Source organism: Petaurus breviceps, unplaced genomic scaffold, assembly GCF_028583685.1.
Source record: "Petaurus breviceps papuanus isolate PSGF00001 unplaced genomic scaffold, PetGlider_PUasm1.0 139, whole genome shotgun sequence".
Taxonomy (NCBI): Eukaryota; Metazoa; Chordata; class Mammalia; order Diprotodontia; family Petauridae; genus Petaurus; species Petaurus breviceps.
Window position 1 is genome coordinate 16,417,294 of NW_027185697.1, and position 25,151 is coordinate 16,442,444.

The 25,151-nt window shown below is 40.8% G+C and overlaps 1 protein-coding gene across 5 annotated transcripts in view; it reads left to right on the top strand.

Moving 5' to 3' along the window:
• The window catches only part of CDCA2 (cell division cycle associated 2), a 49,202-nt gene extending 27,188 nt beyond the window's left edge, over window positions 1-22,014 (top strand). For 2 of the 5 annotated variants that reach the window (XM_069066938.1, XM_069066913.1), the window contains exons 8-15: window positions 1,013-1,239; window positions 3,526-3,610; window positions 6,036-6,253; window positions 7,594-7,672; window positions 11,264-11,352; window positions 12,311-12,445; window positions 14,396-14,567; window positions 17,148-20,595. In XM_069066938.1, coding sequence (XP_068923039.1) covers window positions 1,013-1,239; window positions 3,526-3,610; window positions 6,036-6,253; window positions 7,594-7,672; window positions 11,264-11,352; window positions 12,311-12,445; window positions 14,396-14,567; window positions 17,148-18,442 — 2,300 coding nt within the window. In that variant the 3' untranslated portion in view covers window positions 18,443-20,595. Of the gene's footprint in view, window positions 1-1,012; window positions 1,240-3,525; window positions 3,611-6,035; window positions 6,254-7,593; window positions 7,673-11,263; window positions 11,353-12,310; window positions 12,446-14,395; window positions 14,568-17,147 lie in introns of all 5 variants that reach the window. The other 3 variants (XM_069066922.1, XM_069066936.1, XM_069066928.1) reach the window with 3 other exon arrangements.
• The last annotated feature ends 3,137 nt before the right edge of the window (window positions 22,015-25,151 follow it).

Here is a 25,151-nt window from a genome sequence, read left to right on the forward strand (position 1 = left end):
GCTTGACAGAGATTACATAAAGTACACTGTTAAAGAGAACCTTATTGCTTTGTGTCTGGGCTGTAAACAATAGTGGAGCTTAAGTTTGGCGCCACTGGGATGCACTCTCGGCTCTTCTCTGCAGCAGCCCTCACAGCACTGAAGGGGGGGGATGTGGGTGCACTTTGACTTCACTTTAGAGGTAGAGTGGACTTGGGTTACATAGCGTGGTCTTACTGTCAAACTGGGAACGTAGATGACATCGAATCTGACAACCTTATTCTTTAGGTGAAAAAAACTCAAGTGGCAAAGGTAGGTGGAGTTACATGTCCATTATCACCAGGTTAATTCCACTGTTGACAGAACCTAGGTCTTCAGACTCAAATCTAATGCTTCCCACTGGTTCCCTCTGGCAAGTCATTAATTCATAGGAGTTTGTTATGTAAAAATTCACATAGAGGCTGGAAAAAGATAAACATTTTTTTGAAGTTTTTTACATTAATACTTCTGCCTTGTAATGGCATTTCAGATGGCATTTTCATGCCAAGATCCACAGTGATAATTAAAGTATCAGTTTTCTGTGTTTAACATGAACAAACCACCCAATTTTATATAGTTTCCTAGTCCTTTCAGGCCATGTTGCCAGACTTCAGAACCCTTCCAAGCAAGAAGGGACAGGCAGGTCAACACTAGGAAGGATAGGGTTTGACTTGGGGCTATTTCAGCCCCAGCAGCTACACTGAAATGGTAAGTGTTGAGTAGCATCACCATTTTTGCTGTCATATGGTGCATCTTTGATGAGAAAAGACTTAAAAGTAAGACCCTGCTCTTTTCCCTAGTGTGCTTCCACACCAGAATGCACTGTAAGATAAGATACTTCACTTAAAGATTAGGAAAAAAAATCCTCTCAAAAGCTTGCTTTTCTTTGTAAACAAATAATTTTTTGGGTTGTTGTTTTGGTTTGTTTGTTTTTTAATTCAGATGGGCTTGACCTACCCTTAAAATCTTAAGCTTTTGTGTATCTCTTTTCAAGGGAAGGACATAGCTGGATGTGCAGAGGAAGAAATAGCAAGTAATGCTGCTTCGAGATATAGTGGAAGAAGAAGCCAAGCTGAGAAAGAACTGAGCACCCAAGCATTCAGTGCGACCATGCCACCCATGGCACATGTGTACAAGGGGGACCTTTCATGTTGTGAGTCCTCCTTCCTTCGCTCTGTGCTGAAGAAGACCCCTGTGAAGCTGCTTCTGGAAAGCTTACAGGTACCAGCCTTGCAACTAGAGGCTTATGTGGCTAAAAGAGAATTCTTCAGGGGGCGATTGAAAGACAGAACTCCAGAACCTTCAGCAGTCTTAAGTGTTGTCTTCTCTTTTTGTGTCGATTGTAGTGTTTGGCAGAAACGGCTGCCTTCCTTGTCATTGTATACTGGATGAGGGGCCTTTGTTTTATTTTTTTGCTTGTCCTGTGAATTTCATCAATACAGGAAGCTCCTTGTGAGGAAGCCTCTCTTAAATAGCTCAGGAATTTCTACAATTTCTAGTCTTTTAAAGTGACCTGCAACACCGGACATCTTGCCTCAGTTCACCCAGAAGCAGGACTTGAGCTGAGACCTTCCTGTCTGAGCTTGACCCTCACTTCCATACTCTTTTCCAAGGTTGACTTTTATAATCATGAAAATGATTTTACTCGGTGGTTGGTACATAGTCATTGCACTTTAGAGCCGCAAAGGATCTGAGACATCACCTAGTACCACCTCTTCATTTGGTGGCAAGAGGTTGATACTTCTCAAGACCATATAAATAATTAGTGGCAAAACTGTTGAGATTCTCACTCCATTCTGTGGACTTTGCTTCATTGTGCTTTCTAAATATATCCTCCTTTCCCCAAAGCCCACATTAGTTCCCCTGTCCTCTTGCAGGATCTTGTACTAGGTAACCCCTTGGGAACATGATAATTAGTTAACACCTAGATAGATAGCTGATGGTTGCCCAGGGTCACACAGATAATTGTCTTAGGAAGAATTCTAATATGTCTTTCTGACTCCCAGGTCTAGCATTCTTTCCACTAAGCCATGCTGCACTCTTGTGGAAGAAAGGATAAAATTTTTACCAAGCTGAACAAAGTTTGAAGTATGCCTATTTATTTGTAGGCATTAATTAATTAAAAAGAAGTAATTTGCGTATTTAATGGATATCTGTTTTCACAAATACAGACATTTGATTGGGGGGGTTTCTATGTAGTTATTTGTATATTATACCTAGTTCTGAATAAATATTTGTTGAACAGAATGTGCATTTGTAGGGGGGCCACTAGGTGCCTATTCAGGACCAAATTGGTTTGAGAGGGATTGTTGTGTTGAAGGACTTTATTAGGGAAATACATTAAGGGAACTTGGGTCTGGGTGCTATCTTTTATGGAGCCAACTTAGGAAATTTAGAATTGAAAGTAAAAGAAAACCAGTTGTATGTTGAAGAGAGGTGAAATCCATGTGGTGCTGACTCTTAGGCTTCCCATGGTCCTCATCTTTGGGGTTTGTATAACTCTCACTCTTTTGTCAAGTGCTGGCCTCCTCCATAGTTGGAAGACAGAGACCGAGGGTCTGGGTGGGGAGCATGGGTACCCCCTCATCTTTTTCCAGTAATGGGAGTATGAAAAAGAGATTACCAGCAGGAAGAGATTTCTATAAGGAAACAAGTATAGTGGAGAGGACAGTGGATTTATATTTGGAAATCCTAAGCTCAACTCTCATTACCTGTCTTTGGGTCCTCGTGTCCTCTGTAAAAAAGAGGGGCTTTTAAAGTATCCCTTCCGGTTAGAAATTATGCAGTCATATGATTCTAGTTACCATTTGTCTGTTTAATTACTAAATTATGCCTTGAGTACAATTTCCAAGCTAATCCACCTTCAAGGTTTTGCACTAACACATTTTTTAATGATTCCTGTCAGAGACACTTTTCGAGATCCAAGGTGAGAGGTTATCTCCCAGGCTGGTCCTGTAGAGGACATCTGGGGACTGGAGCATGTCAGGAAACAAAACATCCTTTTAGGCTAAGACTGCCCTCCATGTCCTGGTGCCTTTTCCTTCTTCAAGCTCTTCATGGTTCCGCATGAGGGTCCTTATGAAAATAGAAAAAGGAATGGGAATATCATGGTGATAAAGGAGGGGTCAGGATGATGGGAATGAAAGAGGACAGGGGTTAGAGAAGTGTACCAAGCCAGGAGATGCTCAGTCAGTTCTTGGAGTCTGATAACGCCGCCTTTTAAGATGGGTGGTGAGGGTAGACCGAATAGTTCTCATTTTAATCCTGCTCTGTCAGGCATAAAGCACTGAATAAGGTTGTATAGGTATGGACAGTAAGCAGTTTATCCTGGTCACATTTAGTAAGAGGAGAATCCAGACTCCCCTGTGTGTTTCCCAGGCCACACCTATTCTGAAGTCCAAGGAGATTTTAAACATTGCTAATATTCTTGGCAGAAAAAAGTTTTGCAACTGCTGTCCTAAGTAATGTTAGGGCTCTAAACTATGTCATTGGGTTTTGTTTTATTAGGAGCATTGTGACACCACTGGGTATGATGGAAAGCAATCATTCTCGTTCTCAGATCTTTCAAAGGGTTGTGAAGAACTGAAAAATGGTAAGGAAATTTATGGGTGCATAGATGGGGGGAAGAAAATACAGTAAGGCTGGAAAGGTGGTAAGAAGCGACCCAGCTGTCAGGTGGCGAAATAGAGGAGTTTGTGCTTGGTACTGAAATGTCATGATTGGGGGAGGGGAGTGTGTGACCTGGTCTGACCTGTGCTTTAGGAAGATTGTCTCCTGAATAGAGGATGGAATGGGGCAGGGAGGGCGTGGCCTGAGGGCAGAGGTACAAGGGAGGTGAACATGAGAGTAGAGTTGAGGATAATGCCTGGTTTGGGAGCCTGACTGACTGGGAGGAGGGTGGTGCTGCCACCAGTGTAATAAGTGAAGAAGGGTTTGGGAGGAAAGATAATGAGTTCAGTGTTGGATAGAATGGACTTGAGATACCTCGAGCTGTCTGCGTCATGGTGTCCAGTAGGCATTGGGTGACGCCATGTTGAAGGTTGGGAGAGGTTGGGGCTGGACATTTGAAAATCTTGTTTGTAGTATAGAGGGAGAAGAGGAGAGAGGGCCCAAGGCAGAGCCTCTGGGGAGGGAAGACGCATGAATGGTGGGCGTGAGCTGGACAAAGAGCTAGCCCAGGGAGACTGAGAAGGTAATGGGTAAAACAGGTGGGAAAAGAACCGGGAGAGAGAAGGGTGTCAAGGAGAAGAAGGTGACCCACTGTAGCAAGGATTGCCAGAGAGGTCAAGAAGGGTGAGGACTGAGAAAAGGCCCTTCAGCTAGGAAATGACAAGGAACTAACTTCACAAGAGCTTTTTCGGTTCAATGATGACTGTGTAAGTCAGACCACAGAATTAAGTGAGGGAGAGGAAAGGAATTGGAGGCAGCACCTTGTAGACAGCCTTTTTAAAGGGTGTAGGCACAAAAGATCCCCGAGACACTGGCCAGGTCCAGTACGGGCGTGTTTGTCGGCAGGAGAGGGGCAGCCAGCACACAGGGAGAGGTGGAAGAGTGGGAATGCTAGAGGAGGCGTCTGATGGAGAAAACAGGGTGCAGCAGGACCACCTGTGCACCTAGAAGTGTTTGCTGAGGCGGGAGAAGGGTCTTCTCTTAGAGGCGGGGTCAAGAAGTGTGGTGGTGGCAGAGCACCGCTGTGAGGCGATAGAGAAGAGGGAACTCTCGTGAGGGGACTCAGTCTTTTTAGTGAAAGCTGTGAGGATGGAGGAGGGAGGCCCATGGCAGGTTGGAGGAGGGGGTAAAAAGGTTTGAAAGAGCAGCTGGGGAGAGTGGAAATAGTCAGACGTAAGCATTGCCTTGCCTCAGCCTCCGTCAGGGCCCAGTTTATGTAATATAAATTAGGAGTAGAACGAGTAAGCACAATTTCAAGATTTCCTCCAGTTTTAAGAACATGCAAGTAGGAGTGAAGGCAGCAGATGGTAGGAGTAGTCCACGGATGAGGCTGTGCACAACGGAGTCACAGGATAATGGACAGGGGACGGGAGAAGTGACAGCATGGTTCAATAAGGGGTCAAGATGGGGAAAGGAAAGAGATAATGACCTGAGAAAGAACTTGGGGGGGTCAAGGATTAGAGGTGTCACTTGAAGGATTGGAGTAGCGAGGTTTAGGAAGAAGGGGAATGGTGACAGGTTATTGTCAGATCAGTTCATGGCCCTGGACTGGAAACACTTGGGGAGGACCAGATCAAGAGACGTGACTATCTTTGTGTGCAGTTGAGGGAGTAAATCATGGGAAATGGATAAGCTTGGCGATTGAGAGTGCCAATGGGAATGAGGCCATAAACCAGGCTGCTGAACTTGTTGGGAAACTGGCAGCCCGAGGCAACCTCTGGGGGAGAAAAAATTTAAGAAGAAAGCTGATTTGTTACTGTACATGAGCTGACTTTTCTCAGAGCACAGTAGAAGGGGGTGAGTGGCTTTAGAATGGGACCCTGGGATGATTTGATTACTTAATTTGAGAATAAGAGGATGCCCCATCGAGAGGGGTTTGAATAATTGCAGAATCACTGGAGGGTTTGGTGCTGTGGAAGTATGCTAACCACTGCAGAATGATTTCAGGTGAAGTGGTAAAGTTCACAAGTGAGAGGGTTAGGAGTTGTCTTAGGAAATCAGGCAGCTTGTTAGAAGGCTGAAATGGAGTGGTAGGAGCCTGGAGTTGAACACTGAGAGGTTGCTAGAAAACTCCCATTCTTCCCAGGCAGGGGTGGGCTTTCCCTGTGTTGTAATGATGACTGAGTCTGTGGGTTTGCGGGTTGACTTCCAACTTCTCCATTCACTCTAGCAAAATTTTAAATAGAATTTTACATCTCATTTTATGCAAATTTAAAAACATTGAAGAAATTCCAAATTGTCCTCATTGCTGTTCACTTTCTATTGCCGCTGTTTTTTCTGAAGCATTACGTAGATTTCAAATCTAAGGCTTCAGAGTATAAGATTGTTTATATTTTTTTTGTCTGCAGCAGAACAAAAAACATGGCACAGAAAGAGAGTTACTTTTGGAGAAGAGCTAAGCCCAGAAGTGTTTGACGAATCATTGCCAGCAAATACCCCACTGCGGAAAGGCGGTACACCTGTTCGACAGCAAGATATGAGAAACATTCATCCTCCCTTTTGCCCAAGACCACCCATTTCGGAGGCATTATCTCAACCAAACTTTGAGGAGCCAGAACAGAATCTTGTAAGTGAGAACAGGCCTGTGCCAGCCAGGCTTGCCCTCAGAGCAGCCCTCAGCTCCTTTGGGTACCTGAGTCACAGATTTGTGCTTAAACTAATATGCTTGCTTGCCTGCCTCCTTTCAAGGATTGGGGGAGGGGGGTGTTGTTTGATTTAAATAGAATGGGTTCAGATTGCTCATTTGCTGTAAAAACCAAGAGCCAAACATTGACTTAAAATAGGGCAGTTTACCCTAATTTTGTGTCACCCTTTGGCAGTTTGTGAAGCCTGTGAACCCTCTGCAGAAAAATATTTTTAAATGCACACAATAAAATACTTAGTGGGATTACAGAGGAAGCCAATTTTATTGAAATATTATTATCAGTTAAAAAGAAGTTCACAGATGCCAAGTTAACCCTTGGCTTAAAATATGACTGTATTATTTTATATTTGGGTTTCTGATGACTAACCCATGACTAACTTAGATTCAAAAAAGCCTAAAATATTTGACTGTTTCTAATGAAGCTATTCTCACGAAATCTTGTGGGAAAATTATTGGGAGTATTAAATGTATAGGTTCTGTTATGAGTTGTACCCCTAAAATGAGATATCTTTGGAACTTTTATGCATATACAACACACTCAGAAATCATTACCTCTTCTCATAAGGCAGATTTTTTTTTTTTTTTTGGTGAAAGTTGAACCTGTAATGGGACCTGTAAGATTTAAAATCATTAAATCTAAAGCCATTTTTCATACTGTACATCTATTGTATAAGTAGTTTATTATGTTCAAGAAGCACTTTTCTAATGTTTCTTGGGTATTAGGAAAGTGATTTTTCACAAATAAAGCCTGGTAGATTAGGCATATTGTCACTTGTAATTGTAAATTTTTTATTTTGATGTATTGCATGTGTCAGTAAACTCAATTTACTTTCAAAGGTACCAGAAAATACGTTTTTCTGTCATAATAATAACTTTATATAGTGTTTTACTGTTTACTAAGAAAAAGGAAGTACAAACATTGTTTTATTTGCTATTGTGTATTTATGTATTATTAGGTATTTTATAGATTAGGAAAGTGAGACTTCAAAAAAGTGACCTGCATTCCCCTAGGTGGCCAGTGCGGAAGCGGCTGAGCTCTGGGTTCCTTCCCACTACTCTGCCTCTACTGCTTCTTTCTTCCTTTCTTAGAAAGTTCACATTTGCAGCCTCTTTTCTGACTTGATGTATTGGGAATTAGGTTAAATAAATTTGTATCACTCCTCATCAAAGCCTCTTTATTTGTCATGGGTTTTTCTCTTGATCATCTGCTGAATATGAGTCTTAATTTTCCTCCCAATCCTTTCAACTCCATTTTCTTCCAGGTAAACATGGAACCACTTGAAATGTCTTTTGCAGTTCTAGGACCTGCTACTAATTCTTCATCCTCTGAAACTCTTGAAGGTATGGTTTATGTTTTTTTAACTCTTTTTAGTTACCTCGTGAACAAGTAGTGAAGGATAAACCAAATACAACTCCCCTGTCGGAGAGGTGACTGGAAATGTTCTATTTGGGGATTTTTAAGAGGTTTAGTAAGAATTCTCTTAAAGAGACCCTCTTCAGTTGGACAGTAGGAAGTCTTGACAGGTAATCTTGTTACTTAAATAGTAGTTCAATTTTAGAGTCAGTATAGGCCAAGTGAAGGAGATAGTCATCCAGCCAAAGTCTCTGAGATGCTCACAGGACACCCAGCAGCTAGCTCCAGATCTGTTGAACAGTTAGCCCAGAGAATGATGGAGTTTCTCCTCAGTCTTTTCTCATGGCTACTCTCTGGTTCAGGTAGGAGCTGTGACTCTCCTTTATGGGCCTGACCTCAGAAAATTCTAGTTGTGTAAAGAGATCAATGTAGATACACAGGCACTAATCCGGGCAGCTTTTAGCCAGATGCGCATAGAAAACGGAGGACAATGTCAGCAGAACAGTGTTAGGAGCCTGAGGGGGAAAACTGAGGGTCATGGTTGTTAGCTGTATTGGGGAAAGAAAGGGATTGATAGACCTCCTATTCTGGGTGAATGATGTAGTCATAGGACCAGAGAGAGAAGTGTCCCTACACGGGAAAAGACAAAACCAAAGCTGGCTACATGTGGAGAGTTACATAAGGAGTATGGAAAGAGCGTTTAGCCATCTATGTGTTTAAGGTCCTGAATCCAGGCTGCTGAAGACTGATAGATATAAGTGCTGAGCCACTGTGAGGGCTCTTTCATGACTGGAGAATAGGAGAATTAATGGAGTCTGTACATAGACGAGCCAGCCAGCACTGGGTATTTATTATTGGGCACACAGCTTCAGAAAGGGAGCTGAAACTTCCAAAGTCCAGGAACTTTGATTCAGTTGGAATGAGGCAGTGCATATGCACCATAAAGATCAGAAGAGAGGACTAGCTGTGGGGATCTGGGCAGGCTTTCTTCCAGAGCAGTGCTACTTGGTCTGCATTTTGAGAAGTAGTGCATTCCAAGCCCAAGAGACCTCTAGTGCAGAGGTGGGGAGACAGGTGATGGAATGCCATGTACATGGAACAAAGAGAAGGCCATTGGGACTGGACAGCAGAGTGTTGGGAGCGGTAGAGCCATCCAGTGAGGCTACACAGATAAACTGAGGCCCCTGGTGGGAAAGGCCTTCGATGCCAAACAGCAGAGGTTAGATTTTGTTCTAAAGAAAGTGAGGAAGTGGGGCGGCCAGGTAGCACAGTGAGTAAGAGCACCGGCCCCAGTGTCGGGATGACCTGGGGATCGAATCCGGGCTCAGACACTTAGCACCACACCCAGAAACACCTGGCCGTGTAACCTTTAGCAAGTTACTTAACCCCGATTGCTTTAAAAAAAAAAAAAAGTGAGGAAGTTACTGCTTAACTTCAACTCCAGGAGAATTTCTAGTATCTTTTAGAGATGGTGAAAAAGGAATGGTCCTAGAGAGCCCCGGGGCTTGTTAAGAACAGATACCAGCGGATTCGAACAGAAGGGCTATTACAAAGTATTGTAACAGGGTTACTAAGTTGGTAGGCCAGGAGGGTGGCTCTATAGACAGATTTACCTGTATGGGAGCAAAGCATTGCACAGAGTGTCCCTTGCTCTTCTTATGGAAAAGATAGAGAGGAGTGGGCTTCAGGAAAAGCCAGCTTGAATGACAGACACAAAGAGGAGGAGGAGGAGTTAACGCTAATGGATGACAAAGTTGTCTACTGTAAAGTAGTGGAATGTCCCGCTTCCATGGTTCTGCTTCCTGCCTGCAAAAACTAGAGAGATGCCTTCTCCCTTATCCCTCGGGCACGAGCGTGGGCGTTCCAGTTACACAACACTGCTTCCCTTTCTTTGTTCTTTTCTTTGCCATGGTGGTGATGATCTCTGTCTGTACTGTTTTTCTGGGGCTTATTTTACTGTATGTCAGCTTTGTAAAGTCTGCTCATTGAGGACCTCACTCTAGGAAGGACAGCTATTAACAGGTGGATCCCAAGGAGAATAGCTAGGGTTATGAAGCCCCTCAATATTATGCCCTTAAAGAAGTATCTGCTTCAGGAGCTGAGGAGATTTCATCTGGAAAGAAAGACTTTGGAAGGGTCATAGCTAGCTTTAAGTATTAGAAAGCTTGCCAGCAGCAGAGAGATCAGACATGGCCCTAGAGGGCAGCACTGGGAACAGTGAATGAAAGTCGCAAAGAGATCTCAGGCTTGATGTGACTATTGGACCTATCCAATATGGATGAGCAGCCCCCCTCAGTGGGTTCCAGGTGGCGGAGGACTGCAGAGAAGGACCAGCCAAAGACCCACTTGTTGGCTCTTCTCTAGTGGAGATTTTGTTTTAGGACTAGATGCTGAACTTGATACGTCACCTGGGTCCCTTCCAAGTCCTGGGATTCTGTGATGCCAGTGTCTGGGCATAATCGCAGTACCACTGGCAAGTCTAAGGACCTGAAAAAGACTAAGGATTATCTAGTCTCCATTTTACTGATGAGAAAATTGACCTGCAGAAGGTGGTGATTTGATTAAGATGGCATAGCTCAGTAGAGAACCCTGAGTATGAGACATCTTTGGACCATCAAGAATGGACTCATTTTCTCTATGCTCCCAACCCTTAAAAGAATTTTATTTCCCATAAAAAATATGTACTTGATCTTAATACTTAATTGATGAACCGAATTAAAATTTTGTGAATACCTATGTGAATCAGTTACCAGTACAATGAACTTTAAAAGTATAGTGTCCAAATACACTTTAATTCGGTAGATATTTATTAAATTCTCACTATGTACAGGGTACTGTGTTACATGCAAAAGATAGAAAGATGAATGACAACTGCCCACAAAAAGCTTATATTTTATTCATTCTTAAGCCTGGCATTGTATTGACTATTGCTTGGAATCAGAACACAAAACATTTTTCCCTTACTGCAAACAAATTATGTTTTAATTTTTTAATTTGTAAGTGTTAACACATTGCATTTTTTTTTGTAATGTATCTACAACTATTTCAGTCTCTGTCAATACATGGTGGCAACCTTGGAATCTTTATGGCTCTATCATCGGAGAACACTTCTGTGGTAAAAGCCTGCCAACCTGGAAGGACTCTAAGTACAGGTCCAACTACAGTCTCAGTTTGTCAAGATTCAGATGAGTTTGATTCACCACTGGAAGACTGGCCAGGCCACTCAGTGGTGATTTCTTTTATGGTTTGTTATTTATTTCTTTGATATTACTGTCCACAAGTGCCTAAGGTATAGAGGCATCAGTCATACTGTGAATTAGAAGTAGATGGCCCTGCAGTGATGAAACAAGTGTTGGATGGTTTTGAGAAAGGTCAAGTTTCATGGTGTTCAGTAGATTTCAGTAGATGTACCTGGTTTTTAAACTTACCTTGGGTATTTAGAAGATGTCAGGATAGCAATGTCTTCATTGTATCAGAAATTATTATAAGTTAAATGTTTCTGTGTGTGTGAGAAGGACATCTTTTGTGTTGTCAGCTTAATTGAAATTCTGATTTTGTCTTGTATTTTACTCATTCAGACACTGATGCTGTTAATTCTTCAAATAAAAGTGAAAAAACTTCCCCTCCTAAAGTTGATAGGGTAACACGATCCTCTAGCAAAAGAAAGGTAAGATTTTTGGTTTTTTGTTCCATTTGTATAAAAGAAAACAAATGTAACACTTTTACTTGAAGTGTAACACTTGTACTTGAAGCTTTGATTGTTAATAGACTTTTGAGTGAAAAAAATTTCTTTATGAAATGAATGATTTTTCTTTCCTTCCATTTAGAAGATCCTTTTTGATTGGGTTCCAGTGAACTCTTAAGAAAGAAATCCTTTAAATTTTGATATTTTCTCCATTATTTATTAATATAACAAGCAGGCGATCTAATTTAATGTAAACTTTTATTTCAATTTAGAGCTTTTTGTCTTTTGTTGTAGCTGTATTGTCCTTCTGAAGTTTTAGTGGGGGTACAGGGAGCCTTGGGGCAGTGAGATCTAAACGTGTCCTAAATGCCTGCCTTAATCATTAAAATCTACTAAACAATGTTCTTCCTGTTTTAATAATTCAGATTTAATTGTAGTTGAACTTTCCATAAAATTGAATTAATGGAATTTTATTTGTAATTTCAAAATATTTGAATACCCCATCCTCCTAATTTTTATTCTGTGAGTGTTCAAGGGTAGTAAATACTGGATTCATGAACCATACTAATTCAATAGATTCTGATTTTTTTTTTTAATTGACAAATCTGTTATTAGTTTGTTCCTTCTTTTCCTTAAATGTGGTTAGTATAACAGATGATAAAGTCCTGGGTTTATGTGTCAGTTCAAGATCAGGTTGGAGACTTCTGAGTTGATAAATTGTGGATCATTCCAGCAGTTTTCTCCTTCAAGCCTTAAAATCCGTTACTATCTAATGAATTTTATGTTTGAGGGAAAAGTAGCCCATGGAAGGGTAAGGGGCAGTGTAGCCAAAAGGAAAATAATTATATGATCTACAGATCAATGTCTTACTTAGCAGCTCACACAAGAGTTTTAAAGCTTAACATTGTCTTTTTAACTTCAAATTTTGTGTTTGCTGCAGCAGTCACCTGATGTTACTGAAGAGGCTCATTTTAGCAATCTGATTAGTGTAGAGGTTAAGCCTGATATGGAAAGGAAACTCAGTAGGAAGAAAGCTCAAGGAACAAAGAACATCAACGGAACAGCATCAAAGAAGGTACACGTGAGTGTGTTGCCCTGGCCTTGTCCTCCCTCCATCCTGACAGCCTGGGCCCCACTGGCAGGCGTGAGCTTGACGCCTTCGGCCTGGCGGCCTCCTCCCGTGGCAGGCCTGGCTTTCTCTGCGCTCTGCATCCCCTCTCCTCCAGCTCTTCTCCATGCTTCCCAGGCTCTTAGGGTTCCTGCTTTTCCTTGCCTCTTCCATGCCCGTGGTCTGGTCGGCTCCTTTAACAAGTATTTCCCACGGCGTTCCAGGCAGGACGCTTGTCGTTAAGAGGTCTAGTGTAACCCTGGACTTTTATTAAGACCTAAAAATATATATGTATTTTTTCTTTTTTCTTTAGCAGCCATGTATTACTTTTGACTCATGTTAAATTTGTGGTTTCATTTCTTTGTCTCCTGAGTGCCTTGGCCTGGTGTCTGGTGCGTGGCAAGCCCTTAATACAGGCATGTTGACTTGGAATGACTGAAACAGCTGCTGCCAGGCTGGGTTTCTTCCACGTTAGAATTGCCATTTTTTTAAACTTAGCTTTCAGTTTAAACTCAATACCTCTTATCTTCTCCTTTTAGTTTCCAGCTTTGATTTGACCCTTTGCTTTTCTGATCAAGATCATTTTGAATGTTTATTTTGTCCTCACACATTGGTTATTGAACCAGCTTTGTCATAGACAGATTCCGTCCCAGCCTAGACCTGTAGGAAAGCACTGTCCAAAGTGGAGGTTAGAGTTTGACTCATCACAGCATCACAACATCACAGTGTTGTAGCACAAGAGGAGTGACCAGGACTCAGAGTCCTGGTTCTGGCTCAGGAACCTGGGCAAGCTCATCGAGCCTCACCTAGAATCAGTTTACCCTTCTGTAAAGTGGTCACTACCGTTTACCAACTCTGCTTTTGTATATTATGATGAGCAAGTGATGTGCTTTATAATGTAGAGTGCTATGTGAATATATTGTTGTTGTAAATTACTACTAATAATATAGAATAAACATTCAGCCCACTTCTCACCATATGATCCCTGAACGTATAAGGGAAAACTGTCAGGTGCTTTGCAGAAATGAACAACTTTTAAAAATTCTAAATGACATTCTGCTGCTTATTGTGTTGATATGCTTCTTTTTCTTGAGTTGGATTTGTGGCAGCTGTGGAGGTATACGACTTCCAACTGCATGTCGTAGCCCACCCTGACCTTTTCCATTCTGGCCTGCTGCTTTACTCTGTTCTGTCCACATTTTGTGGAAATTGGGGGTGTCCTAACACATTGGAGCACTCAGGCTCCATCCTTCCCACTACATGGCCGGATGACCTTGTTTGCTCATGTATCTCTGATGACACCTGATTACCGCTCCTGCAGAATTATTGTTTAGTAATTGTTCTTTGGGTGTCCTGCAACTTTAGGTTTCTGGAAACTTTGCTGTGCCAAGACTTGTAGCCATTTAACATTACCAAGACACTTGAGATCACTAGAATCATTGTGGAGTTTCCTAAAAGTTAATCTAGGCCCTTCTCTAGTTTCTGTTCAGTTCTAATTAAATAAATAAGTTAAAATGAATTTCTAAATTCTAAAATTTCATACAGATGGATGTACTGCCACCAGCTGAGTTCCGTGGATTGGCCATCCATTTGTGCCTGTCCTCATCCGAACAATAAGCATTCTTTTACACGTTAGAGTTTTCAAATGGAAAGGGAAACAAAATTCTTTAGAGTGTCTTTGGTTCTAATTTGGAAGATTCTGCAAGGTTCTGGGCCTTGATATGATCGGAGCAGTGATGTCAACTGCAAACCAGGAACAGGACCTTTCTTATCTAGGGTGAGGGCAACTCGTTAGAGATTGTTCGGACGTGTAAAGATAACCTAATGAAGAATTTGAGTGATAGAGATAATGTAAAAATTATAAAGGATAACATCATAATTTCTGTTTTGATTATAATGTTTTATGCATTTTCTTAGGTGTTAAAAAATTGCAGGAGAAAAGGAAAGGGAAAGAGGTTACAGAAATCTTTCTCTGGCCTAAGAGAGGTGGCTTCTAAGAAACCTCTTCTGAGTCCTATTCCTGAGATGCCCGAGAACCCTTCTACGACAACGCCCAGTGCACAAAGAATGCCTGTTCTGTGGTGCTCAGGTATATGGTACTTCTCCTTTTGTTTCTCAGTCATTTTAAAACATACATATGGCAGTATAGCTATTTCCATCAATGTGGGTAACTTCGGATTGCAATCCATTTCCACACTATCCTTCAGCATTCTTGCCCATATTAATCTCTTCTGAATAATCAGAACAGGCATAAAAATTGCTCAACAAACATCTGTTGACCACTTAACCATGAGCTGGACATCCTAATGTAAATATGCCCTGAAGGACCTTAGATTTCTCCAGGAGGATGTACTGCAGCGCGAGGAGGAAGCAGTGGTGGGGAAGAGGGCTCTGGGCTCTTGCCCAAGGGACTTTCAGTTAACTTGCCTCCATCCGATTTGATAGGAAAGGAGAATCACTTGTACAGCTGGCCATGTATGTTGAATATAAGAAATAAATTAATTTTAGTTTGTCTTTCTAGGGGCATGGGGTGGGGGGGTGGCAGCGAAAGTGTTCGCTTTTTTTTTCCAGCTCAGTATAAAAAGCGTTTTTCATATCTTCATTTAAAAAATTGGTTTTGTTCAGTTGAAATAATTTCTTCAACTGATGCTTGCTTTTGAGACACACTAACTTTTTCCCATCCTGCCCCTGCTGTCCCATCTTTTTCTCTCCAGTCCACAACATTTTTCACTAACACTACTGTTTTTAGTAGACTCATCCTAACCATTTGTCATATAATCCCCAGACCTACTTGACAAGCTTCTTATATCACATTGGGAAACTGATCTAGGAAATCAGAGAGGTTGTGAGCGGGACCATGGAGCTATCCATTCATACCATTTCCAGTAGTAATGACAATATTGAATTTAATTCTTATTCTCTGAACAATTAGGGGAGGAGGTGGTGTCCTGTTGGATGGCTGAATAGGACATGAAGCCCGATGTGGGGCTGCTGGATATGAAGGAATGTACTCAGGGTTGATTCATGTTCCAATTCACTTGAATCTTAGCTAAGAGATTTTTTTTTCTATTTTACCTAAGACTATTAGTAATACTGAGGGTAACCAGCTGCTGTAAAGCAAATTGAAAACCAAGTCATTACTACTTTCCTTATAATTGTCTAAAGACTTAAACTTTTATGATAGTTTTCAAGGCAGAAAATTTTTGCTATATATTTTAAGGGAGAATTTGGCTCATTTATATTTGGTCCGTTTTTTGGGTGACTTAGGATTTCATCACTGTTAGGGAACCTCTGATGATACAGATCACATCTCGGATAACTTAAATACTTCAAGAGTTACATGCCACACTAAGAGATTAAGTGACTTGTCCTTCATCATTCATCAAATGCAGAACAAAGCCAAGTCTTGAACCCTGGGCTTCTGGACTCCAAGACCAGCCATTGAGCCACACTGCCTCTAGTTATTCACAAAATTACTCGTCTGGACTTGGAGAATCTTACATATTTAATATTAAGCATCTTCTAGGATTCAGAGTATCACCGCTCTGTAAAGACCACATTACAGTGAAAGTCTTCAGCTTAAATGCTAGGATTTTTAAAAATTGGCTCACTGATTTAGAGAGATCAAAAATAACTTACAATTTTTTACTAATTAAATCCCACCATAGCTCTGTGCTTATTTGTTTTCAAGGCTTTATTTATATAATTGGGGTTTTTTTTTTTTTTAGTAGTTTGTTCACTTCCCCACTCTCTTGCTCTCTTTTCCAACCTTTGTGTCTAAACATGATGCATTGAGATAAATTAATTATTGGGTGGAATTTGATGAAAATCAACACTATCTTGGATCTAGTACAGATAGTTTATTACTGGAAATACCGAACATATTTAGTCCCTGTACAGTTCAATCCATAATTGGATCCAATGATATAACATGATAAAAATGATTTAGTAGGTAATTCATTTAAAAATTTTACCTCTTCTCCAGTATGGGAGTAGGAATTCATGAAAACTTGATAAATATTCATATATCTGTGAAACTGTATAAGGAATCCACCCTACAGGTTGATTGTCATAAACTAGGTCTACCCCATGTAAATACCAAATTATGCATTACATTATTTTGTGTTGGGTTCTTTTATTAGCCAGGTAGAAAGGACTGAGCTTTTCAGTTTCATTTGTTTGTGTGTGTTAGAATTAAAGAATTATATATAACACTTAGCTAGAGAATATAGTAGCAGTTCATTGTAATTAAGAGTTAAATGGCAAAAGGAACCCCTTCAAAGAATGTAGAGAATCTGATTTTAGTCCTGACTATATTGATGATGTTAGACAGTTTAGCTATTTTCCTCTGCTTTAGCTCCTTGGTCATGCCTCTCCCTACGTGACAGACACGGGTTGTGGATTCCATGAGGGAAGTATATAGCCAGAGGAGCATTTATAAAATTGGAATGTTTTCCTGAGCTAGAAGATACTGATCAGCTCGTCCAACAAATATTTTGGGTACTTCACCCCTTAGGTTATTGTTATGGGGAGAAAGAGGAGGGAGCTACTCAGGAGAGTGTCCTATGTGGTGGGTGGAATCTTTGATAGGCTCTTTCCTCCTAATTTTACAAGGTGCACACAAGCAACAGTTTTTAAAATTTTTTTGCCCTTGTTACCTTTTTGTCAGATTATCTTGACTTGCCAAAAGAGGATTACAGCGATTCCAAAGACAGAGATGAAGATGCCATGAACACTGGCCTAAATATACCAGTTGGAAAACCTAGAAGTAAATATTTGCCCCAGAACCCAGAAACATTGGATCTGTCTTACAAAGAAGATGACACCTCTGAACTCTCCGGTTCTAATGTAGGAAGTGACCCATCCCTTGGTGCTGTGACTTTTGACCAGGGTTCAGATGGAAGTGGGATAGCCGTCTATGGAAGTGGCCGTGTTAGGCCTGCGAACAAGCTGGAGAGCCTAGAACACGCCAAGAAAAGGCCTGGAAGCCCGGATGGAGGTCTTCTTTCTCCAGTGCTCACTCTTACCACAGTAGAAGGGATGGCTCCAATCATCCCTCGGTCCGACATTTTTCTGTTGCAGCCCCTGCAGTCTGCTGCCGTTATTCCAGATGTGGGAAGTGTTTGTGAATCTGAAGGTGCTAACAACACCCATCAGGGAGAAGAGCTGGGCATATCTTGTGAAAAGCAAGAAGATGCTTTCATAGCTTCTGAAGGGAGACCAAGGAACAGCCATGCAGCAGATGCTGCAGAGGCAGAGCTGAGCCCTCTAGAAAATACTGTCAGGAGTGAAGATGAGGCACAAGTCCAGAGCCACGGCCCAGAGCTGCAGCAGAGAAAGCCAAGAGGCTCCAGTGGCATCCTGACTTACAAAAATCTTGTAAAGAGGCGGAGGAGGAGAAGCTCTGTCTATCGTCCAGCTGACCAGGAGGGCCACTTTGAAGAGCCTGGGAACCAGCCACCCATCTTCTGTCCAGCAGAAGAAGTACCTTCTGACAGCTCTGAACTCTTTAACAATTTAACCAAGTCCATTACACAAGCCTTTAGGAGACTAAACACTAGTGGAACACGAGTAAGACGCAGCACGAGACTTCGAAGAAATTCTGAGAGTCAGGGTCTCATTTGGGTTTCACTTCCAGGCCCCTCTACTTCCTCTCCCGCTCACAGAGCCAAGAGGAGGACAGTGTGTTTTTCTAATACCAGAGAATTTGAAAATCTGTCCTACACACAAGGGCCCCATCTCCTGGCCTCTGTCTCCGGCAGAGAAAACTCTGAGGATGATTCTGTGTCTGTTGCTTCTCACGGGACCAGGAGGAAGAGCTTTTGTGTGTCTGCTCTTTCAGAGACCAGAAGTGCCTCCCGACCCAAATACTACAGGAGAACAAGCCTTTCTCATAGGAGTGAGGAAAACTGCCCGAGTGACTTTGAAAAAATGGAAGTATTGGAGAATCCGAACAATATCTGACATTTCCAGCATTCGTTTTATAAGGGGGAAGGTAACTATATGTTTAAGAGATCGTTTCTTTGCAGTTGGCATCCTTCAGAATGCTTCGTTGTTCAGTAACGTAAAGGTCAACATACTAAACCAGTTAAAAATAGATGTTAAGTGTGTTTTCATGCTTAACCTTTTTAAAGAAAATAATTCATCTTTTTCCCTTCTTAAAGGTAAATGATGCTTTAGTGAGACTGAAACTAAGAAAGAATAAAAATTTTAGGCCATTAATGTTAAGAATCCCCAGTTTTTATTGAGTTAATTTGCAAAACTACCTGGAAATTCAGTGGTATTTTTGGAAAAATTCCCTTCGATATCTAAATCTGACTAATTATATAATTAGAAAAAAATTGATATTCATTATATAGAGATAGAAGGGGTTTTAAGTAAATAGGAATCAAATTAACCCAAGGCTGTAAAAGACAGAAGAAGGTCTTGTGTTGACTTGTAAGAAGGCTAAGACAGTTTTCCTAAATATAAAAGTGAATTCTTCATAAAATTTTGTCTAGGAAGTAAAGAACATTTTTTTAGGTAGTTGATGAAAATTAGACTCCACTTTGCTTGCAAATTTCAAAAGCTTGATAAAGTTATGTGTATCTCCATGAAAATTGTGCATAAAATTATTAAAATCCAATCTGAAATATATACTGTTTAAAATAATTTTTCCAGTGACTTGTTTTCAAAAAATAAATGCACCATTGAGGATTTTTTTAAAATGAGCTCAACAAGAAAGCATTGTTTGCTTTTAACTAAGCTGTCAGTGTCTCAACAGATAAATAGGTGGTTGGCTTAGATGCAGAGGTTTTTAATTCTTAGTGCCAGAATCACCCTGATAGTTACAGCTAACTCAGAAGCTTATTGAACATTTTTTTCTCAACATGAAGTGATGCTATCATGGTTTAACTTGCAGTAACAGCTTTTAAATGATCTTAATTGGTTGGGCCCAAGAAAAATAGTCTGCTGGTGTGTGGATGCCATTAGATCCAAGCTTGCTCTTAAAAAGCAGCATCCTTTTCTTTCTCCCTGACATTTCCACTTGGGAGCTTCTGTTCGCATCAGGGAGTTGAGCTTTTCCTCGTTGAGCTGGAGTCTCATCGGTCGCTAGGTGAATGGGCACAAGGAGTTTACAAGACCGAAGAAACTCTGGTCTGCCTTGAACTTATAAAATCCATATAAATCATTGTGTCATTCAACAGTTTTCTTTGAAGTCCTATTAAGCCTTTTTGCCATAATAGCAGAAACTTGTTAACAAATAGAACTCTTTATAAATAACACAACAAGGAAAAAAACTCCTGCTGTGATGGAGCATTTTCCTCTTCTGTAAAGAGACTGCATTACCTTCTTGGCACCAGTAGGTCTGGGACCCCTGCGGTTAAGACTAATGTATTTTACATTAACACTCAAAGTGATCCCAACTCCTGCTAAAGAGTAGATTGTTTCCAAAGCTTGGTTTTTTGTAATGTAAAACATTTATGGGCTTTTTTTTTCTGTTTATGGTTTGATATGGTTAACAAATCATCTTTACCTCAAAAAAAAGTACTCGATTTCTTGTTGATGTTTTTTTTTTTCAAACAAATTTAGTCTGTAGCACTCAATATTTTATCAGTCTTTTGTTTCTTAATTGTTTAACATGAAGGCAAAACCTTTCTGACATAATCTATAATGTTTCAGTTTTCTCTAGTCTAATGCAGCATCAGATGACTTTTATGTTTGTAATTAAAATTAAATTTTCTCTGTTTCAATTCCCAACCTTTACTAACAGGGAGGGGAAAATATTTGGTATGTGTATGTTTCCTTTATCTTTTAATGATCTTTCTTTCACTGTTAACTTGTTTGACTCTTTATGACTAAAGATGAAAATAAAACGTTGTATTGTATATACTTTTGAATTACTATTGGTTTCAAAATGTTTCATTATAAATATTTTACTTGGTTTCTACAGATAACAATAGGCAGTTTTCCCAAAAACAGAAGATCTGAAGAATTAAAGCAACTTAGAAGCAATTTCATCCACCAAACACTGTTTGTGTTGTAAAAAATTTTAAACGTTAAGATTTCTGTATTTGATCATGCTTGTTTGCTTTTACTGTTTTTTCATGAGTGGTAAAAACAAAGATCATGATGTACTTATGTTGTGTTCATTTTTTCCGACTGCCTTGCTGAACATCTTTACTCATAGTACATTTTCTTGAAATCTCCCTGTATCCTGGAAATTTTTAGACAGAATCTTCCAATAGCTTTTTATATTGATGTAAATTCTTATTTGTACCAGAAGATGGCAGCCTGACATGAGGCTTTTTGTGTGTATTTAATTATAAATCCAGGGCAACACCTGATTATTTTTGTGTGTTTGTTCTTTAAATTGTTCCCCAATTATTTGGTATGAAATAAGGCATCTGGTAGCTAAGCTGGGCACCCCCAATCCTTTCTAGCAAGTCAGCCTCTGACAATTTCCCACACCGACATCTTTGTTGTTTTTTTTTTTATGTTTGCCACTCTCACTCCCAACTCCTGCTTTTTGCTGCTGTTTTCTCCAGGCTCAGTCTTGCCCATACCTTTGCTCCCCTTCTGCCAGAGTCCTGGTTGTCAGGTCCAGGTTCCATGCTTAGCTCCGGTAATCTTCAGCTTGACACAGACACAGAATTGGGGAGACACTTTTTTGTAACAGATTCTAAAGATAGCACTTGATCACAGCTGATGTATTTAAATTTGGGGGGGTGGGTCCTGGGGAGGTACAGGGAGAGGTTACATGAATGGATGTCCAACTGGAGCACAGCTAGAAATATTTGTTTTCTTCCCTACCTAAGTTGGAAAGAGGCAAGTCACATGGAAACAAGCTGATGTAACTAATGCACACTGGGTCCAAAAACCAAAATGTACTGGACTTTGCACAGCCTGTTTGCAGAACTCGGGGCACATTCTATGCTCATAAGCTTCTTCCATTGCTGGGCCTGCTGTAGAGCCAATTAATCTTGCCTTTTGCCATCCTTCTCTGGCTAGTGGAGGGGGTTGGTTACACTAGGTTAGAATTCTCTTCTTTCAAAAAGTGGTCTTTTCTCTCTCTGGTAGTTTGGTTCAATTTTCCTTTTTCCCTTGTTTTCCAGTAAATCATCCTTCTTCCCCTCTCCCTGTCTACCCTGCCCCCAGTAGTTTTAACCCTAGGTCACTAGCAGACCAAAGAAAATGAGGTTGGCCTTAATATGCCAGAAATCTGGTTGGGATAATTGACAATGGTAGAGAGTGACACTACTTACTGTCCCCAAGAAATCTAATGTCAATGGACCCATTAGAGAAAAACCTGAGTGCTCTGAGTTGTACTTGGGAGTGTTAACTCCTGCCAGACAAATACTTGTTGAATTAAAATGAGGGAAAGATTCTTTTTCTTCCATTTTACTGGACTTTAGTGAATAGAAACTGTTAACTTTTTTAAAATAATGAAGGTTGAAATAAAAATTCACCAGAAAAAAATGTACTAACCAAAAAGATAATTATTAACTTTCTAAGAATTTTGGTTGAATTTTGAAAATAAATTGCTTTTCACTCTTCTTGGGCTTTAACTCAGCATTTTTTGTTTTGTTTTTAATTTTTTTACAATGAGCTGAAACCCTGACTTTCCACAGCAAATTTCTATGGTACTAGTCCAGCCAGATGCATAGTTTTACATTGTCTATACTCACTTTTTTTTTTAAAAGCAATCAGGGTTAAGTAACATGCTCAAGGTTACACGGCCAGTTATTTTGTGTGGGTGCCAAGTATCTGAGGCCGGAACCGATCCGTGTCTCCTGACGCCGGGGCTGGCGCTCTTACTGCATCACCTGGCCACCCCTATACTTATACTTCTTTGACACTAATCTTAAAAGTTAGCTAATATTTGTCAAGCCATAATCACAACTTTGAAAAATTTAAATAGGAGGGTAGGGATTCTACAGGATTTCAGGATTTGCTAATAATCTATCATAGCTCTTCAGGATGTTTCTGCTCCTGAATATGGCTTTATAATATAGATAAAATTAGTTCCTTTGCAAATCAGGGAGGACAGCTGACATTTCACCGCTCCAGATAGCAGCGCATACAGCAGAGGGATTTGTTTAGTTTTGCAAAACATGATCAGTTTCAGTCTTCACTTGTAATGATAGCTTGCTATGTGTAAAACGTCATTCATTCCTTAGCTTTGTGAAGCGAAGGTAGAAGCATGTCTCCCATTTTACAGATGAGAAAAGAGATTGAGATTAAATCGTTCAGCCATTGCATAGATCAGACAAGTGATGTGTCATCCAAGCACAGGATCCTTGATAGGAGTTCGGAGGAGGTTCCTGAAGACTTTGAAATGTGGCAGAGGCAGCATGGTGTGTAGTGGCTCCAAAGCCTTTCCCAGCTACTTACTGCCTGGGTGACCTTATTGTCACTGAGCCTCTCTAAGCCTCAGTTTCCCCATCTCTCAAGAGTTTGACTACATGGGGCCCTTTTAGGAGCCCATTTTATCCATGTGTTTTCGGCCAAAGAGCTGCGAAGTCTCCAGGAATGTAACATTCGTAATTTCAATCCGGTCCATGAGTAAAATAATCCCATGGCAAGACATTCCATTCAGTTAACAGGCAATGTATCAGATGGTCCCCGATGTGTCTGATCTCTTAAGTACTACTGATCTTGGGACCCCTTTACATTCATAAAAATCATGAGAATCTCAAAGAGCTTTCGATTGTGGGGTTGCATCTCCATTTCTAGTGCAAAAGTGTTTAATGATAATAGTTTTGACCTCACAGATCCCCTGAAAAGGGTCCCTGGGTTTTGAGAATTGCTTGTCTAGGCCATTGTAACTCTCTCTTCCTCTTCTGTTGCCAGGCAACTAGCATTTATTAAGTATATACTACGCGTCGGACTGCCAACAGCTGGGCATACAAAGAGAGGCAAAAACCACCTTCTGCTTCCAAGTAACTCGGTCTAATGGGAGAGATCCCATGGAAACAACTGTAAAAATGTTCAGTCATTTCCGACTGTGACCCCCTTTGGGGTTTTCTTGGCAGAGATACTGGAGTGGTTTACCATTCTTCTCCAGCTCATTTTACAGATGAGGAAATTGAGGCAGAGTGAAGTGACTTGCCCAGGGTCACACAACTAGCATCATACTTGAATTCTGGTCTCGACTCTTACACCTATTGCTTTATCCGCTGAACTACCTCAGGGGCCCTAGGGGTAGACAGGATAAATTGGGAATTGTCTCAGAGGGAAGATACTAAGGAAGTCTGAGAAAGGCTAGAAGGTTGTAACTGAGACCAAAGGAGGCTGGGAAGTGGAGATAAGAAAGGAAAATGTTCCAGACATCAGGACCACCAGTGAAGAGACTCAGAAATGGAGCACCATGTGTGAAGAACAGCCAGCACTGAGACCTATGTCACTGGCTCAATGAGAGGTGGGAAGGGGCCAGATGATGAAAAGCTTTGAAAGCCAATCAGGGTTTTGTTCACCTGTGAATCTTTTCAAGGATCTGCTGCAAGGGAGAGGCCTTCCTTTGGGTTTTTGGTATTTCCAAGGTCTTGACGCTGTTTCCCAACAGTTATGCATGTCCTCAATAATGCCTTTAGTGTCACTTCGTTTGCAAGTCACCATTGAGAGCATGCTAATTATATGCATCTCATATTTCCATTGCCATTTAACTTCAATTCTCCTTAATCCACTGAAGAAGGAAATGACAAACCATTCCAGTGTCTTTGCCAAGAAAGCCTCACGGACAGTATGGTCCATGGACAGTATGGTAAAGATTTAGACATGACTGAACAAAAACGAGATTCACCAGCCTTGTAGATGCTATTCAGTTTCCTTAATATATAGGATATATAACATGTAAGATTTCTTAGAGTTCCAGCTTTAATCCAAAATCTGTCCAAGATACACATGTTCACAGAAGGAATTAATGAGCTTCCCATCTAGTTGTGTGTGAGTTTGGACAATATGTAATTGTTATCCACTTTGTTTTCCCAGGGTGGATGGTTAGAAAATTGAGCACTTCTGAGAATTTTTTATTGATGAGGTTTTGGTGTGCTCTGAGGCTTGCTGCAATTAGTATAGTATTTAAATTGGAGTAACTGGTGAAATCTCATCATGAGTTTTTGTTCAGTCATGCCCAACTCTGTTACCCTGTGGAACATACTCTCCTTAAGGTTTTCTTGGCAAACATACTGGAAAGTGACTTGCCTAGGGTCACAGCTAATAAATCCAGGTCTTCCAGACTCCAAGCCCAGTGCTTTATCCACTGAGCCATCTACCTGTCTCTCATCCTGAGCGGGATAACTTTTTTCCTGGAACATCGTGATGCCAGCAAATGCTTTATTTGGTGATACCCACTCTTGCTTTCACTATTTCAAATGGCCTCCCATTTGGTCTCTCTACCTTCCAATTTATCCTCCACGTAACTGCAAAAGTGATTTTCTTGAAGCTTGTATCTATTACCCCTGCTCAGATAATGCCAGGTGGACCCTCGTTACTTTTAGGATCAAATGAAAACGGCTATGTAAAGCCCATTACACACTGCTTCCCACCTACCTTTCCAGGTCCATCATACTTGGCCCCCTTTTAAGCAATGCAGGTTCCAGCTAGACTGGCTGATTTGTTCTTTTTGTATAATATTCCACCTCCTTTGCACAAGCCATCCCCCATAATAAAAGTCTATTCCCACCTCACCTCC